Genomic DNA, 19,864 nt, shown 5'->3' with positions numbered 1-19,864 from the left:
ACTTTTCATCTCTCGTCGCAATTTCTCTTTGTAGTTTTGAAGTATTGCTATTTTGGATCTCTCTCATTTTGTGTCTTTCTGTGGTTGTTTTCTGCATCTCTGTAGTCCTTTTGCATCTTTCTTGGTCAACGTTTTGTCTCGTTGTAGTCGTTTTTCATGTTTAAAGTTATTTTGTGTTTTTCTGCAGTCATTTTTTGTATCTCTGTAGATATTTGCATCTTTCTGTGGTCATTTTTTGTCTCTCTATGATCATTTTGAGTCTTCTTTGTAGTCATTTTGCATCTTTATAAACATTTACCATCTTTCCATGGTCTTTTTTGTCTCTGCAGTAATTTTGCATCTCTTTGTAGTCACTTTTAATTTTGCTAAGGTAATTTCTCTTTGTGGTTTTGTTGTTTTGCATCTCTTTTGTGGCTTTCTATGTTTGTTTTTGTCTCTTTTCATCTCTCTGTAGTAATTTGTATTTATGGTTTTGTTGTTTTGCCTCTCTGTAGTCCCTTTGCATCTCTTTGAACACACTGTTTATCTAAGGTAATTTCTCTTTGCAGTTTTGTAGTTTTGTTATTTTGCATATCTCTTTGTAGTCATTTTGCATCTCTGTAGTCGTTTTTTGTGTCTCTGCAGTAATTTTGCATCTCTTTGTAGTCGCTTTACATCTTTCTGTGCTAATTTCTTGTTGTAGGTTTGTAGTTTTGCATCTCTTTGTGGCTTTCTGTAGTTGTTTTTCTGTCTCTATGTAGTTGCTTTTCATCTCTCTGTAGTAAGTTATCTATGTAGTTTTGTTGTTTAGCATCTCTGTGGTCATTTTGTGTTTTTCTGCAGTCATTTTTTTGCATCTCTGTAGATATTTGCATCTTTCTGTGGTCATTTCTTGTCTCTCTATGATCATTTTGAGTCTTCTTTGTAGTCATTTTGCATCTCTGTAGTCGTTTGGCATCTATCCGTGGTTGTTTTTTTGTGTGTGTTTGAGAGTTTTTGTGATTCATTTTGTTCCTCCTCTGTCAAAAAAAATCTAGTTATGGCGCAAAATTTGCCCAACAAAAAAAGAGCACAACAATGTGGTCTACTTTGGAAAACTGTTGGCAAAAATGTGAAGTTTACATTATTACTATGTAGCTGGGGGGTCACGAGATAAATCTAATGGGCCACAAGACGATTACAAAGGTAGAAATAGTTATTTGGTCTGCTCATCTTTGCTACCTTATTCTGAAATACTGTAGTCTTACTTCTTAAAGCCTCTAAAAAGGATTAAAATCAAACAGTGATGAGGAAAAATCTGCCTCACACAACTCCCAGACATGCAGCCTGTGATGAGAGTCTCAAGCTGAAGTTAGTTTGCATTGAGAGGTCAAATGGAACTCATTTATAGTCCATTCATCCATCAGCTACAACCTGCTTATCCTTTTGAGCATCTGTGGTGGGCTGGCACAGATCCCAGATGACACTGGGATGAGAGGCAGGGTACGCCCTGGTTGTGAGCAACTTAGAGTCTGTAGTCAACCTGACCTGCAGGTCTTTGGACAGCAGAAGGAAACCAGTGCTTCCAAAGAACATGCAAATCCCACAAAGAATAAATCTAATCCAGAATTTTCTTTCTATGAGGCAACAGTGCCTCTCAGTTAGGGTAAAACTATGCCATAATAAGCAGCAACACTTCTGTTGTCCTTTAGATTCCCATTCAGAGGTGCTGATTTGAATGAGCACACCACTTCAAGCTGTTTAATTTATCTATTGCCAAACAATCAGGAATGAATTCTTACAGTTTCCTGCAGGCCAAGCCCAAAGAGAGAGAGAGTCAGCAGGGGCGAGGTTCACCACCACAGGAGGACAAACCAGTTTCAGTCTGGAGGGTGTGTACCTGACAGCTCTACCGACCTGACAGGCTCGTCCCTGCATCAAACACACTCACAGCAGGAGACTCGCTCCATCACACACCACCTCGCGTCTCCGTCTTCCTCCACACTCTGAGCTGAAGATGCCTCTCCAGTCCACTCTGTCGGGCCGGGGCTCTGGCTCCAACAAGGCCCTGGACACGCAGTCGGACGGGAAGTCGTTTGAGGAGCTGAGGCAGGAATGTTTGCAAAAGGGAGTCCTGTTTGAGGATCCAGACTTCCCTGCCACCGACTCCTCGCTTTACTATAGCCAGAGTGTTCCCGTCCAGATTGAATGGAAAAGGCCCAAGGTATGTAGGCAACTTATTTAGATTTCAAGTTTTAGGGGGGCTTGGCTGATGCTTTGGTGGAAGCAGCATCTGCAGAACTGAGGAAGTTGTGTCAGAGAAGTGTTCAGATGTCTTGAAATGTTACAGATTTGGCAAATTTCTGTCGTTTTGAAATGTTGAATGAATGAAATGCTGTGGTTTAAAGGTGAACTGTTCACCTGATGAGAGGTGTTATGATGGCCAACACTTGCTTTAATGTGCAGGTTGTTTTTAATGATAAAACTAGTCATATTTATTACTTTAATGGGCTTTGAAAAGTCTTATAAGACCTACATTTAAATGACTAAAACTCTGGTTCAGTGTGACATGAGCAAATGAAAACTGTCTGTGGCAGTTGACTGAATGAGTGTTGGCAGCATTAGAGATAACCTGTAATTACATATATCATAATACTGAATAAATGAAGTGAAAGTTTATGTGAAGTTATTGCTTTTAATACAAAAAACAGCAATTAAGTATTTATCCAGCCGTTGCTGCAAAACCAGTTCTGCAAGAAAACAGTGTAAATAGAGCCAAGTGCAGTTTCCTCACTCTGAGCGCAGTACTCGCACTTTATCTCCACACGCCTCAACGTTATCTGCAGTAAAATCAAACAGTCTGCAGCTGCTCAGAGACAAGATGTTTGATTTGTTTTGTTATAGCTGATCAGCTTTAGATTAACACATCTGTGGAAACTTTATTTTCTTCATGAAAGCTACACAGTGTTCTAAATTATTTTATCAGCGTTGTCTCTTATGTAACTTTACACTTATAATGACAAGTTATTTTAGCTAATTTCCAGCACACACACCTGTTAAAATACTAACCTGGCCTGAGTAAACTGGAAAACTCACCACTCATGTTCGTTACGACTACACATTTCTCTGCAGGGCGTTCCTTCAGAGTAAATGCTTCAGCTGCCTTCAGCTGGTGTGTTTTTTTGTTGTGTTTCACTGACTGGGATTTCAGGCTGATTAATATGCTTGGAATGTGAACACACCTTTTAAAGGCACCTGTCTCACCTTTCAACTGTCAATTGTGGATTTTTTTTTTCTTAAATAAACTAACCTGTTCTGTTCCTGTTCCTCCACAGGAGATCTGCGACAACCCAAAGTTCATCGTCGGCAGTGCAGACAGGACAGACATCTGCCAAGGACAGCTTGGTTGGTACCCCAAGTTGTCTGCATGAGACTCTTTACGTCTTTTCATACGCACAGGTTTCACTCATTTACCCATGATGCACTTGTTTGCCACCACAGGAGACTGCTGGCTTCTGGCTGCCATTGCATCCTTGACCCTCAAAAAAGAAACCCTGGCACGAGTCGTCCCCCACGACCAGGACTTTGACCGCAGATATGCCGGGATATTTCACTTTCAGGTACACCGCCAGCTGATTGGCAGCAGAGCGATGAGATGGTTTACTTGCCGACAGGTGTCCCTTTTTGATTAAGTCTCTGCTGCTGGTACTTTTCAAACATTTCAGTTTCTGTCAGGAAGGAGAAAATAAAATTTTACCTTAAAAAGACCTTAAAAATAAACCACACAGATTAATGCAGGATGTGAATAACTATGTAGTGCCCATATGAGGAAGTAGCTGAAGCATTTATGGTCAATGCTCCCTTAAAGTAAATTAACCCCACATCCATTCATCTACCCATGAGCTATACCCAGTTATTGTTTGCAGGATAGTGAAAGGTTGGAGCCCCCACTGGTAGACAGATCAAAATAACCCACCTGAGGTTTTTTTTTTAAAAAATAAGCATCACAAAATAGATGTGACAATAGAGGCCAAGAATATGTAGGAAAATGTTTATATTTCTATATAAATTATTTAAATAATCTTTATAAAAATGTTTTTTATTATTTTTATATATATTTTACATTTTTATATTTTCTATAAATAAAAAATAATGTAAATATAATCCTTATTTATTTCAATAAAAGATTTAAAAACATATAAATACATTATTTTAAGAATAATTATGTTCAGTCTATATATAAATAAATATTACATATACAATAAATATGTGTTTATATATATATAAATAAATGTAAATACAAACAAAATAAGGAAGATAACACACATAACTGAAAAGAGCAGATTCAGGAATTTAGAATTTTCCCATGAAATTTAATTTGGAAAAATAAAAAATGTTTATGTTTGCCTGTTTTAGCCCTAAAATGAAAAACATTACAGAGAAGAATTTTGGGGGCATGCTTGCTTGAGTGACAACGGTCACAGCCTATCACAGTTCAACAGCAACAAATTTAGACAAAAAAGGAAAGATAAATAATTGCATAATTTGGTAAAATTGAAGGAAATTCTTTCATTTTTTGTCTCTTTACAGAATTGAAGTGTAATTACGCAAACCTCCTTCATGTTACACATAATGTATACTGAGCAGTGGATGAATTAAGTCTTTTGTGACACATTCTCTGTTGTGCCCTCAGTTCTGGAAACACAACAAATGGCTGGACGTTGTGGTGGACGACAGGCTGCCGTCAGTAAGAAACAGACTCATCTTGCTTCACTCCGCCTCCAACAACGAGTTCTGGAGCGCCCTGCTGGAGAAAGCCTATGCCAAGTAAAAACTAAGATAAACACACTTTATATCCACTCATCCTGTCTTCGACCTTTGTTTGTCCCAAAATCACAATCATATCACAGTATAGGCAACTTCTGTAATGTTATCACATCTGCTCAAATGTGACTAAAGATGTAATATTCTGCTCTCTATTCTATTCATTACACCCACAATAATCAAGACGTGGACAAACGAATTAATGACTTTGCATTGATTCATTAATAGTGGAGTTCAATGAAAGGGCCATTAAAATGATTAAGGTTCATCCTCTGAGGAATACAAATGCTATCAGATACTTTCAGTGGACTTTGGTGAAACCCTGACTTGTGTTTTCGAGTGAAATTTCTCAACACCTATTGGATGGATTGCTGTGATGATTCATGTCCCCCTCAGGATTGACTGTGATCCCTCAACCTTCTATTTTGCACCACTAAAAATTTGTATTTGTTTCATTGATATATGAACAAATGTCTGCAAAACTAATAATGTTCCCATCAGCCTGGACTGTGCTTTGTTTTTAAAGCTAATTAGCAAATATTAGAATGCTAACACACTAAAGTAAAATGGCGAACATGGTAAATATTAAACATGCTAAACATAGCATGTTTAGCAGTACGTACTTGTTGCATGGTGCACTAATTTAAACGGGGTAGTGTTGTCTCACTTTGCGCACTGCCAAGTTGAACTTACTGAAAGTGATGGCGGCTTTTTATTAACCGCCTCTTCTTCTTCTCCTTCTTTTTCAAGGACAAATTGGTGGAGCATTATTACCAACATTTGACTGCTGTCTCCGCCCTCACATAAACCAAACTTATGCCACATTGTCAATGCTGATTAAAATGTGCCGCCGTAGCCAAGAGCAGGTTAGCTAGTTAGTGATTACGAACAATAACATGAGTGCCAATGTTTGCTTGCTAGCATTAGCTTGCTAGCTCATGCGAGTGCTAACGTTAGCTTGCTAGCTGTTCACGGTACCAAAATATAATAGACAAACATTACTGACGGCTTCTATACAACAGCAGTATTCAATATGAGCATTATCGCCATTATTGATGGCTATCTCCGCCCACACATAAAACAAACTTGCACCACAACACCACTGCTGATTAAAATGTGCTGCAGTAGCAAGGAGGAAATTAGCTAGCTAGGGAATGCTACCGTTAGCAAACAAGCTAGTGTTAGCATTCGCATTGTTGTTAGCGGTACCAAATCATTACAGACCCAACCAATGTTACTGACGGCTTATATTTAACAACAGTATTGGTACTTTAAAGGCGAATTGGTGGAGCATTATTGTCAACATTTGACTGCTATTTTCGCCCACACATAAACCAAACTTACGTCATATTGTCAATGCTGATTAAAATGTGCTGCCATAGCTAGTAGCAAGTTAGTTTGCGAATACTAACGTTAGCTAGCAAGCTAACATTAGGATTTGCATTATTGTTAGCGGTACCAAATCATTACAGACCCAACAAACATTACTGACGGCTTGTATTTTTACAATAGTATTAGTAATTGGCAAAAAACACGGTTAACAAACAGGTTCCTTGTTGTCCCCAGCTGCCATGTTAAAAGTGGGAGCGTATCTATGTTTCCAGGGTTCTATGTTTCCCGGGTACCATGTTCCCTACTTAACCCTGCAAAAAAAGGTTCTATGTTTCCCGCTTACACGGGTTCTTTGTTGCCCGCTCAACCAAACGGGAAACATAGAACCCTTTTTGTGTAAGCGGGGAACACAGAACCTTTTTTGCAGGGTTAAGTGGGGAACATAGAACCCTGGAAACATAGGGATGACCCCTTAAAAGTTGAGAAGTTTGCAATGTAGCTTCTATTACATCACAAAGATAGCAACCGTTGAGGGTGAGAAGTGTCCATCCTTCCACACTCAACTTTAGGACTATTTCTAGTGCACCAGCAGTACACTGCATTTTCCTGTACTATGTGTGAGCGCACTTAACGCATTTGTGCACTCAAATATTAAGTGTTTAGTACAGAAGTCTGTGATTTGAGACGCACTGTCGGTCTTGTTAATGAGTAAAAGCTGATGTACTAATGTGATGTGTTTGTGTTAGACTTCACGGCAGCTACGAGTCCCTGAAGGGCGGCAGCACACTGGAGGCCATGGAAGATTTTACCGGTGGGGTCGGGGAAATGTACGACACCAAGAGCGCCCCAAGCAACCTGTTCACCATCATGAAGAAAGCCCTGGACAGAGGCTCCATGATGGGATGCTCCATTGATGTAAAGACTCATTTTCATATTATTGTTACTTAACTACCCCTCATGTAAGAGGTTTACGTAACCAAGATTTTGTGTTTTAAACCTAACTGGGAGTTTCTGTCTTTCTTCAGATCAGCAGCTCTGCAGAGTCTGAGGCCAAGACGAGCACCGGCCTGGTGAAGGGACATGCATACTCCATCACAGGCATGGAGGAGGTAAAACTCAGCTCAAATCAGATCTGGTACACTTGTATTTCTGACAAGTGGTGAGGTAAAATGATAGAAAATATTTATTTAGTTTAATTACTGCGGCAGGGAAATAACACACAAAACCTCAGAGATTCACTAACAAAGACCACGCCAACAGAGTTCATTCATTCATTCATCTTCTAACCGCTTCATCCTCTTGAGGGTTGCAGGGGGGCTGGAGCCTATCCCAGCTACATCGGGCGAGAGGCAGGGTTCACCCTGGACAGGTCGCCAGACTATCGCAGGGCTGACACATAGAGACAAACAACCATTCACGCTCACATACGCCAACAGAGTTATGAATTACAATTAGTTTATTGTGTATGATGGATGATGGGGATGAGGGTCGAGGAAAGCAGGGAAGAGGATTGAAGGATGTGGGATGAGGGATGCGAGTTGAGGGTCATGAAATGGAGGGGGGAATGATGGGAGAAATCAGGGTCCAAAATCATGGTACCTTTGGAACCAACAGTAACCCTTCAGACATGGTACGTAGACCCTAGCGTTTCCACTGCAAAAAGTCCTCTTAAATGTGGGCGGGGTTGTTGTCACTCACTGCTCCGTCCAGCACTCGCTGTATCAGCGGTGACACAGATGAAAGTCTGCACCTGGTTTATCGTCCACAGAACGAGGCTGCACGCCGACATTTTCACAACAAAATAGAACAGGCTGCAGTGAGAGTCTCTCTCCATGGGATATTTAAACATAGCAGCTTTGTGCATTTAGTCCTTCTCAGGCAAGCTCAGGGGTTTAGTGTTGCTGTAGCCCACAGGAACGATGCTCTGTGATGCTTCTTTTTTCTCTGAGTGAGGATTAGAATATATGCAGTTCACATAAGCCGGTCGAAATTAATATATAAACGCTTGAAGATCCACTCATTACTAAAAGTGCACGTCATATAAAAACTAAAGTGATGGTCAAAGTTGTCACAGTGAAATTTAAGGTGTGCTGATGGATTCACGTCATCAACTCATGCATTGAGTAACATTATAAGTTAACGTTCCACCTTAAAAGTTGCCGGCAGTCGGCCCAGTGAATATTTTTTCTCAGACTCCAGCTGCTGTGAGAGGCAGCAAAACATCCTTTCATTTTATAGTTACAGTTTACTAATAAAACTCTCCACAGTATGAACAGTGGTTACATGAGCCTCAAAACCAGACACAACTCAGCCCTGAGCAGAGTGACCGTCCTCTACTGACCAATCAGACTGCAGTGTTTACAGCTCCATCTTTTAGTACCAGATCTGTGTGCTAGGTACCCCAACAGAGGGGGGACCAAACATGGGGACGGACAGAACGGTTCCATAGGTACCATCCACAATTTTCATTTTATGGAGTTAACTTCCATTCTTGTTGGCATGAGGAAAACAACAACAGCACATAGGAACGAAAATGAATAAAATGCTGCTGTTGAGATTATTCGCCTGCAACCTTTGTGTTTTCAACATGAAGAAAAAAAAGTTTAAGAAAATATAGATCTTTTATCTTTTTTGAGCCAAACAACGCCAGAGTTAAAGGTCAAAACAAGCTGGTTTTGAGATCAGGCAAATGATTCGTACTGAAGATCTCATAACAGAAATGTGTTTTTTGTCTGATGTGTTAGACTTACTAATAAAGTAAGCAAAGCCAAACTCATACAACAACAATAAACAAATAAACTCTGTTTTACATTCAGGTGAATGTCAGAGGTAGGAAGGTCCAGCTGATCCGGGTCAGAAACCCCTGGGGTCAGGTCGAGTGGAACGGTCCTTGGAGTGACAAGTAAGCATAAAGGATGATACTACTTCATCTTAACTCTGCATATACACAGTATATGTGAAAAAAGTATACCCATGGACGGATCATGAGACACTGGGCTCCTGTAAAAGGACATAAACAACATCCCTTGCCTTTGTGTCGCTTTGGGCCTCTGTAGTTGTTTTGTGTATCTTTGTGGTTGTTTTTAATCTCTCTGTAGTCTGTAGTTTTGCATTTCTTCATCGTTTTGCATCCCTGTGGTCATTTTATATTGCTTTGTTGAGGTTTTGTGCCCCCCTTAAGTAGTTTTGCATCTCTGTGGTTGTTTTGCATCTCCTTATGGGCGGTTTGCATCTCTCTGTAGTACTTTTTTGTAGTCATTTTATATCTCTTTGCGGAGGTTTTGTGTCTCCCTTCAGTCATTTTGCATCTCTATGGTTGTTTTGCATCTCTTTCTGGCAGTTTTGCCTTTTTTTGTATTCCTTTTTTATTTCATTTTTGTTGTCCTGTGTCTCTTTGTAGTTGTTTTGTGTATGTTTGTGGTTGTTTTTAATCTCTCTTTAGTCTTTTGTGTCTGTAGCTTTGAATCTTTTTGTTGTTTTGCATCTCTGTAGTCATTTTTTTTTCTCATTGCAGAGGTTTTGTGTCCCCCTTCAGTCGTTTTGCATCTCTGTGGTTGTTTTGCATCTCTTTCTGTCGATTTTGCCTTTTTTTATTCCTTCTTTTATTTCTTTTTTTTTTTGTCCTGTGTCTCTTTGTAGTTGTTTTGGTTGTTTTTAATCTCTCTGCAGTCTGTCTGTGTCTGTACTTTTGCATCTCTTTGTATTTTGCATCCCTCTTTAACACCTCCTTGTAGAGGTTTTGTTTTCTCCCTTCAGTCATTTTGCATCTCTGGCAGCATGTCTTTGTTATTGTTTTTAATCTCTCTGTGGTCATTTTGTGTCTTTAGTCTTGCATCTTTTCTTTTCTTTTTGCATCTTTGTAGTCATTTTTCATGTCTTTGTGTCACCCGCCAGTTGCTTTGTCTCCCTGTGGTTGTGTCGCGTCTCTTTGTTGCCATTTTATGTCACTCTATAGCCATCCTTTTTCTCTCTTTTTGTTTGGTTCTGTGTCACTGTAATTTTGCATATGTTTGTGGTTGTTTTGAGTCTCTCTGTAGTCATTTTGTGTTTGTAGATTTGTATCTTTTGTAGTTTTTTTATGCCTTTGTTTTGGGTGCATCATTTGTTCATCTGATTATTTAATTCAATCTGGAAAACAAGGCACCAACGTGTAGGGATCAGGGGCTCCTTGATCCCTCTGACCCCTAGGTCTGAGCCAGTAGGCCCATTCAATAATCCATCCATGGGTACACCTGCTGATTACATGAGAGAGCCATACCATATAATTATAAACCTCATATAAGTGCTAAAAATCTCACTTTGATTGAAAGTAAAACAACAAACACACATTTTTTTGTTCCTTGGTAAGTACTGGTATTATTGCTTCTCTCTGATTGCTGCATGTTGAGGTTGTTTGAGATAATTTTGTCTTGTGTCTGTTTCAGGTCCAGAGAATGGAATAGTGTTGATGCAGCCGAAAAAAATCGCATCCTGCAGAATTCAACAGAGGACGGCGAATTCTGGTGAGGCCATGTGATGACTTTGGTCAACACTAAAAAAAAAAAAAAAAATCAATTTAACTGTATACAGCTGTGTTTTAGTACCAGGACTTTACATTAAATATGTTGTATGAATGCAGGGATGTAGTGGACAGAATAATCACTGTACAGCAGGTCAGAAATTTGTTGAGCCCAAACTTTCATGTCAGCAGCCACGCAAAGAAAAAATACACAGCCTATAAGCCTTTTATTTAATCTTAATTAGTGAGTTTTGTATCTATTTGTGCTGTACACTTAAAGCTTAAATTCTTATTTTCTTATGTGAACAGTGACTCTTTCCAAACTCCCAAATTTTACTACAGGAGGCCATGAAAAGTATGCAAGATGCATTTTAGAAATGACCTTAAGAACACATTCAAGTCTGTTTCACTCTGATGTCTTATGAACATTGTATGACTTTAAAATTAAAGTCTGTTGTGATGTGTTTTGAGCTCAATCGTGACAAAACTGAACACTGAATGTGGAGATGACACTGATTGTGTTTGTGACTCCAGGATGGAGTTTGAGGACTTCAAGAGGAACTATGACAAAGTGGAGATTTGCAACATGACCCCTGACTCTCTGACCGACAACACAAAGCGCCACTGGGAAGTTCAACTGTTTGAAGGAAACTGGATCCGCGGCTCCACCGCTGGAGGCTGCAGGAACTTCATCGGTGAGACCACATCTGTAAATGACCTGAGAGTTTGATTTGTTGCCTTTTGGCATTTAACTGTTAGTATTTATATCCCAAACTGCCCTCTAAATCTCTGCATCTTCAATCTACAGACACATTTTGGACCAACCCGCAGTTCAAGCTGCAGTTGGAAGACGCTGACGATGATGACGACATGTGCAGCGTTGTGATCGCTCTGATGCAGAAGAACAGACGAAGGCTGAGGAAGGAAGGCATGGATCTGGAGACCATCGGCTTTGCAGTGTATGAGGTGAGAAAACAAACTGAACGTGTTTGAAAGTGAGGCTACACATCAGGACCTTTGAGTCAGGACTCCATGTTGGCTATAACTATTACTATTCCTTTAACTATAAAATGAACTATTTTCAAATGGATGACATAAAATTAGTTTGATAGAGTATACCGTCTAAATACATGTTCCTTACGTGAAAATTACATTGGTATACTTACTGTAAGCACATTTTGTCACCAAAAATATACATATTTTAAGTTTACATTAAGTGGGTGGGTATAATTATATGGGTATAAATATAAATGACATACTCAAAATATCAGAGAGCCTGAGGTTAATTTCTTATCATATATTTATTGCTGTTTTTTATTGCAATACTGCTGATAAATTAAGAAATATGAAAATTAAAAACATTTTTGACTAAAACATCTAACAGTTATATTTTTTTCAGGAGGTCTTTTTAAGATCAATTATGATATATAAGGTGGTATCATCGGTATAGAAGGGGACATTGAAGCTGTAAACCAATTATTGACCATGTTAGAGTAAATAGCAAGGGGCTTAACAGTGAACCTTGTGGAACACCTTTATAAGAAAAACTTTATTTAAAGCTATTTGTAACAACAGTTGAAAGCAGAATCATGGAACGCAACTTATTAAACAAAATGCTGTGACTGGCAGAGTAGAAAGCTGTTAGAGCAACATATCTAAAAGAGAAATATTTTTAAATAGTTAATATTTTGAACTGTATAATTTGCCAACCGAGTCACTAGAAGAATTTGTTGGCATTGTATTTTTCAGCAAACCACAAATATGTTGAATTTGCAGGTTTCATAAGTAAAAACTTAACCTTTACGAAGTGACGTAGTATGTGGGAGGTGTAAATCATCATGAGGTAGAGGGGACAGTGGATGGCATGACATGCAGGAGAGATGCCTGCCGATACCAATTAACAACAAAATGTTTTTTTTCTAATAAGTCATTGCTGTGTTTCCAGCAGCTTCTTAGGTATACACAACGTTTGTTTTTTACCAAGACATGGCTGCTTTTCCTGCCTGGATAGTGGCACAAAAGGGCTGTCAGCGTAAATGCGTTAATCAAGATGTGATGAGGTCCAAACCTAGCTTTTTTTTTTTTGCTGCTATTTTGTCCCTTCAACACACCCAGCGAGCATTTCTTGGTTTAAAAAACATCTAATAGCTGTCTACATGAAGACCTGACGTCTAGGCTAAATCACGGCTGAACCTAGGCTGTCAGTGAAAATTTGGCAGACATCTAACCATAGCCAAAGTGTAGACGTTATCAATTATACGGCTATGTAGAGACCATGTCCAAAAATGGAGATAAACATATTTTAATTACTGTTGACTCTCCATACATGATTGAATATCATACCGCACGCCATCTGCAATGGCGAAAATTACATTTAATCAATTTCAAAATTAAATCGGCTAGATTTGGGTTACATGTAGCTAGACTAAATCGGAGCTAAATATAGCCAATACGTTTAAATCACGACTATTGCTTGCTGGGCACCTTTACTAGTAGTTAAGCCGCCGCTGCAGCTTCCTGCTTCCTGCTGTGGCATTGAGCTGAAATGATCTCCTGTCTCTGTCCGTTCAGGCTCCAAATGATGATGACCATCAAGGTAAAGATTTCTTCCGCTACCACGGGTCCAAGGCTCGCAGCAAGACCTACATCAATATGCGAGAAGTATCAGAACGCTTCACACTGCCTCCTGGGAAATACCTGCTGGTCCCCACCACCTTCCAGCCCCACCACGAGGCCGACTTCCTCATCAGGATCTTCTCTGAGAAGAAGGCCGGAGCTCTGTGAGTGTTAAGCTCTGGGATATGGGCAGGGGTTCAAAATATCTAGGTACATTTACTGAAGTACTTTACATCAGCACAATTTAGAGGTACTTGTACTTTACTTAGACCTACTTTTACTTGTGACATTTGAATATTGAGAATTGAGTGCTTCTTTCACCACTGAGTTCTCAGTTGAGTTTGGACATGGAGGACAGAACTATAACAACAATGCTAATAAAACCCATAGAAAATTTTAAATTATAAACCCTTAAAGAGTAAAAAAATGGCGAAACTTAAAGACAATAACTTCATTAAAGGGTTAAAGTTGACGTCCTTTTTGTTTACATTTGATCTCCTCTGGTAAATTTTTCTGAATTATTTTTTGCCCAACATTACAACATACACTTCCGTTTTCACAGGATATTTACATACAGTCTCTTTCAAAATAAATGCACTACATCGGTACAACACTGCAAATTGATGGGGTTTTTTTTCTTTTTCCTTCAACAACAAATGCACGTGGTTAGGTTTAGGAAAAAAGAACAGGGTTTGGTTTTAGAATCTTACGGGACACAAACACCACTCTCTCTGGTGAAAGTCGTGTTTGTTTGATCCATCCACCACCCCTGCCACCCATCCCACTCAGACTTTCGTCGCCTTAACTTTCGTCCATGTCCTGCCGCGTTTCCCCCTGACGCCGCTAGGTTTAGTTAAACTCCAACAGCAACCGGCCACCTATCATGAAGACATTAAAGGCTCCCTTTTTCCGTTGGTTTCTGACGCTGCAAGTCACTGCCCAAGGGCAGGATTTTGATGTCTTTAGAGAGAGACCAGGCTCGGGCTTGTTGCCAAGCAGTTAATTTTTGTAGAAGTTCTTGGATGTATGAAACTAATGTTAGTTAGCTGCGTCAATTGCGCACACAGATATAAAGATGAGCACCAAGAAGAACGTAATTCATTGAGATTTACCCACATGGTAAATGAGAGACCAAAAAAAGGTGGTTCCTCGATTACCTGCTAAGTTATTCATAGTCTGTAAGAGTCCCCTGAGCAAAAGAATCAAGTGTTTTTTTATAAAAAAGAATCCAAGTATTGTTTCAACAGGTTAAAGTGGTGTGGTGTCAGTGTGTCGGGTGCCATGAAGTAGCTGTCGTAATGCTCTCTCTGATGCGCCATCTCTCGGAGCCAGATCAAATGAATAATTCATAATTGATATGTTACCTGAAGCCTAATTTTTTATACAAGTAAAATTCATACTGGTTTATATTAACAATTTGATTGTATTTCCCACCTTTGCCGAGCAGCAATTTAATTTTATTATTAATTTAAGTTTTATGGTTATCATCTGAAAATCTTATCATTAGCCATAATTAATCTGTATGAGTCTAATGAAGCGTTTCAGGGGCTTTTCCAATTAGAGAACAATGAAATTCTTTGGAGGCATAAAATGAAAAACATTTTAAAATATGAAAATATTACCTCAAAGTATCACTGACTTCTCTTTGAATCTTTATCACAACTTGTGTTTGTGCTCCACAGGGAGATGGGGAGCACAGTTGACGCTGACCTGCCAGATGTAAGTAGATCACCCAAGAACTGATCAATCAATCAGTCCATCAACCTGTCCAGCGTGTGCTTGTACTGACTGTGTATTGTTTCCACCAGCCGGCTCCGCCCTCCGCTCCAGAGGAGGAGACAGATGAGGAGAAAGGCCTGAGGAGGCTGTTTGAACAGCTGGCTGGTGATGTAAGAAAGCAGTGTCAGACACCATCACACATTTGTTAAGAGTAGAAGTTTGCTGTATAATATGACCTGAGGCTGAGGGGTCTCTGGAGTTTTAGCTTCTCACACACTGAGAGTAAACTTTATAGAGGTTTCATATCTTGCATTGAAATTAGAGTTGGTAATATTATACTAAAAGGTTCAGGTTTGTAGATGGCCACATATACATGTATGAATTTAAAGTTTTCTTCTCCTGGCTGTGTTTACAGGACCAGGCTATTGATGTCAGAGAGCTCCAGCAGATGCTGAACGGAGTTCTCAGCAGACGTAAGTAAACAAAGAGATTAAAGTATTAGTAGTTAATTATTCCCTTTATTTGCATTTGCTTCCACATTTCTAATTTGATTTTACATTTTAATGATAAAAAATATTTAATTTTAAAAGGTCACAAGACAAAAACACTGTGGGAGCTCCTTTAATTTATGGTCTTATATGATACTGCATCAAAATTACATGTGACTGAAACAATTTGATGCCAAAATACCACATGTGGAATCTTTAATCATACCCGTACAATATGTTTCTGTACATTGTTTCTATGTTTTAATCATTTTAGAGATCAAAATGAAAAAAACAACAACCTATAACTGACTAAATATCTTGAGTTACAATGTTATATTATTGAATTATTTGTTGATTTTCTTTTTTAATCTATTTTGCCTTCAGGAAAAGAGATCAGATTTGATGGCCTGAGTCTGAGCACCTGCCACAGTATCATCAACCTGATGGATGTATCCTTACACATATATAAGTAGTATAAGTTTTTATAACATGTCAATTGGACACAAGAAAGAGGGGAAAAGAACAGTAAGATTATTTAAAAGATGACAAGCTGATTACCACTGTGCTTCCTGAAGCTCTTTCCTTGACAGTAAACCAGGTGGACCAAACCGGGAAACTGGAGTTCCAAGAGTTTAAGGTCTTCTGGGAAAAGATGAAGAAGTGGATTGTAAGTATTGATTTGTGTTGCATCACTGCACAGAAGGAAGCGTGCATCTACTGCTAACTCACCTAGCACCACTAAGCTAGCTAATGTTGCAGCTCAGTCGAGGAGGACGCCATTAATGTTTACATGTTGCGCTGTCACTAGCACGAGCCTTGTCCATGAGAAGATGCACACTTGCTTCTGTCCAGTGATATGGTTGGCCGGCCTGTTCTCACGCCAAGGCTGTCAAATACCGCCGCTTTGTCAGCCATGCAGGTTTTAGATTCCGACGTACCTTTCGAAGCAGTATAATATGCACCGGGCAGCAGCAGTTGTTGGCACAGCAGCCATCAACAGAAGTCGTCAAATACCAGCACTGTGTCAGTGGACGTCCACATAAGATACCGACCTTCAAAAGGCACTTTGCATGACCTTGTGAAATGCAGCGGCAGTTTGTGATGCCGCCAGTAACAAGGCAATATAAGTGACTGGAAAGTCCCTGTAGGGCGGGTGAAAAGGCGCAGTGTGTGTCATATGTATACATGAAAGTCCACTGACAAAGCAGTGATATTTGACGAGTTGGGACGAGAGCGTGTTGGGTTGATGGGTGTAGTGTGGTGGAGAGAAAATAGTTCCTACATGAAACTGCTCACAACAAGGTCTGTGGATTATCTTGAGTCACCAGGTCATGATTTCTGGAAAGAGACTGCTCGTTAATAATAAAATTTATTTGTTGATTATATTTTGGATAGTTATTTTGAATTTGGAAAGTAACTTTCAAATGAATGTAGTGCAGTAAAAAGTACAGTATTTCCCTTAAAAAATGAAGAGGAATGGAAGTATGAAGTACAGAAAAAAGTACTTAAAGAATTGCACTTAAAGGTCCAGTGTGCAGGATTTAGAGGCATTTATTGGCAGAAATGGAAAAGCATGTTGTGTTTTTGTTACCTTAGAATGAGCTGTTTATCCACATAGGGAGCCGGTCCTCATCTACTGTGTCCACCATGTTGTTTCTACAGTAGCCAAGAATGAACAATCCACACACTGACTCATTATAGGGCCATTCACATTTTTGTGCTGGCCATCGTAGTTCCCCTACGTGCTTGGCACATGGGAGAAGTTTCAGGTCTGCAACCTCACCGCTACATGACACTAAATCTTTCACACTGGACCTTAGAGCTCAGTACTTCTATAAATGTACTTTTTTTACAGCTGTAAATCCACTCTGTTGGTGGGAGGTTTGTAGTTCTTTGTTCATCAGGCTGTTAAAGATGAACTCCTGTCATTGCAGATGCTCTTCTTGTCCTTTGACACCGACCGCTCAGGGAAGATGTCGTCCTACGAGCTTCGTATTGCGCTCAAAGCTGCAGGTGAGAGTCCATTATTAACACTTTATCTCTGACCATTTTTTGCCTCTGTTATTTTTATTTCATTTTGTATCTTGGCAGACATTTCTTAACAGACTATTTTCATGTTTGTAGTCACACAAAGATCCTCTTTTTGTTCATATATGGAGATTTTTACATTGCATTTTATTCAATTTGACAAAATATATACATAATTCTAGGTCCTCTTACTAGCTTTTAATGGTCTTACTTAGCAGACAGAGTTTCCTCAATTGTCATGGAGACCATGAGGTGCAGCTGAAAGTGCCAGAAAAGCCACTAAGTGAACCTTGAGCCATGTTTTCTTGTCGTAAAATGAAATATGTGTTTTTCAAAGTCAAAAATGAACTTTATTGAAGAGAATGCAATGTGTTGCATACTCAATATTGTAGATTACAGAGTACGGTAATGTACTCTATTGTGAAATACTGTCTACTTAGTAATAGACTTGCAGTATATCATAAAATACACCAATTATTGCCACATGTAAAACCTATTTCCATATATTTTCCATAATAATTTAACATGTAATCTGAATACAATAAAAATGACATGTAAAATGCACTTAAAACTAGTTTCTGGGCATGATTTAGTGTTTGGGTTTAAATCTTGTGTGTTTGCTCCCATGAAGGCATGCAGCTGAACAGCCAGCTCATGCAGCTGCTCGGCTTGAGGTTTGCTGACGAAAACTATGACATCGACTTCGACGACTACCTCACCTGCATCGTCCGTCTGGAGAACATGTTCAGTACGTTAAAATCCTCCACAGAGTTCACAGTAACTACATCAATGCCTCAAAAATGATTATAGTAAGAATTCATTGGTGTTTAAATTAAGGCAGCAGGTATTTAACACTCTACACATGACTTTTAAAAGACAAGCTGAGTACTTCTGCAAAAGTTTAATGAATTGTTCATTTAAGATAAAGTAAGATAAGATAAGCCTTTATTAATCTCCAGAGGGGAGATGTAGGTGTAACAGCAGCAGCGCAAGGACACAAGTTAGTGCAAATAAAGAGTAAAAATTTAATAAGAGGTATATAAAATATAAATGAAAACAAAATATATACAAGAGCAATTAAACCCACATACGTGCACATTAAAGAAGAAAGTCAAAATAAAATCCTCCACCTGGGTTTACAATTCATACATTAATGCCTTTCAGTGATCGTAGTGAAGCTTTATATCAACTTTAATAGAGTTATTTGCCACTTTGAGCTGACTGAAACATTTTCTCTTGACCAGGAGCTTTCCAGGCTGTGGACGAATCCAAGAGGGGACGGGTGAGGATGAACTTCATGCAGGTAAAAACCACATAACATGTACATTTGCCCTCCATACTAAAAACACAAGTTGCAGAGGACTTTATTTCGACAAACTGCTGGAACGCGACTCTTAGACTTGACAAGGCCTCCAGTAAATTTGCAACGTCAAAAGCAACATTTAAAATCTGCGATTAAACAGAAAGAGGAAATTTCAGTCATAAATTGGTGCATTAAATTCACCATAAAGCCGAATGTTACAATGTTATCACTTGACTGAATGGGCATTACTGCTGGTTATCGGCGTGACAAGTATGGAAGGGTCCTGCGACAACAACTAGGTTCAGAAAGCTGTTATTTTATTCTGCGATTGTCTTTCTGATCACGACTCTATTTTGCATCTTTTCTGTCTTAATACTGAACAGAATGTTGCTTTTAATATTTTGTGATTTAGTTCAGGTTCTGGTTTATTTTACTTAGTCATTTTCTTTTCACCTCACAGTTCCTGATGTTGTCGATGAATGTCTGAGGAGACGCTGAGAGCAAACAGAAGCCACCAGAAGAACAAAACGTGCAGTGTGCTGAATATTCCAGCCGTAATGATGCTTACACGCATTTTCTTTTTCATGTTTCAAATTCTCAACATTTTTTTTTTATTGGACTAAATAATGTGAGATGCTGTCTGCACTTGAGTGTTGGAACGACGGGATCAAATGTTAAAATTTGCTGACTCATGCTTTTGGACAAAACGTAATTTCTCTTCTTTCTGCATGAATGGAAATAAACTTTGAATAAAACGTTTGGGTTTGGTGTGGGGAAGTACTACTGAATTGGACAAATATCACTTTACTTTTGTGATTAATCAGTCTCAGAAATAGTAAAGTTTACAGGATGAGCAGTTAAATGTTGTGTTTATTGGAGACCCTCCACACTATTTCAGCCTACAAAAGTTAAGTAATGCAAAGGGACTGAAACGCCTGCCAAAGTTTAACGAATTGTTCATTTAATCTGATCAACTTAACATTTTTTTAATCATGTTCAGTGGTGGAAAACATGTTCTCAAGTAGAAGTGGTGCAGAGAGGGTGCACAAAGGTGCAGAAAAGATGAAAAAGTGGATTGTATGTGTTAATTTATTTGTT

The 19,864-nt window shown here is 39.0% G+C and overlaps 1 protein-coding gene across 1 annotated transcript; it reads left to right on the top strand.

Moving 5' to 3' along the window:
• The first annotated feature begins 1,873 nt into the window (after positions 1-1,873).
• capn9 (calpain 9) lies at positions 1,874-19,521 on the top strand. The gene is made up of 20 exons (XM_049571019.1): positions 1,874-2,182; positions 3,294-3,363; positions 3,460-3,578; positions 4,652-4,785; positions 6,861-7,029; positions 7,140-7,223; positions 8,931-9,016; positions 10,539-10,616; positions 11,147-11,307; positions 11,421-11,578; positions 13,184-13,392; positions 14,911-14,947; positions 15,037-15,117; positions 15,363-15,420; positions 15,820-15,884; positions 16,034-16,102; positions 17,370-17,448; positions 18,095-18,211; positions 18,708-18,766; positions 19,227-19,521. Exons 1-20 carry the CDS (start codon positions 1,976-1,978, stop codon positions 19,251-19,253), a joined length of 2,067 nt encoding a protein of 688 aa, XP_049426976.1. The 5' UTR covers positions 1,874-1,975; the 3' UTR covers positions 19,254-19,521.
• Positions 19,522-19,864: the final 343 nt, after the last annotated feature.

Source organism: Epinephelus fuscoguttatus, linkage group LG3, assembly GCF_011397635.1.
Source record: "Epinephelus fuscoguttatus linkage group LG3, E.fuscoguttatus.final_Chr_v1".
Taxonomy (NCBI): Eukaryota; Metazoa; Chordata; class Actinopteri; order Perciformes; family Serranidae; genus Epinephelus; species Epinephelus fuscoguttatus.
Note: the sequence above shows the minus strand (reverse complement) of the source record. Positions and strands in the feature narration are given on the sequence as shown.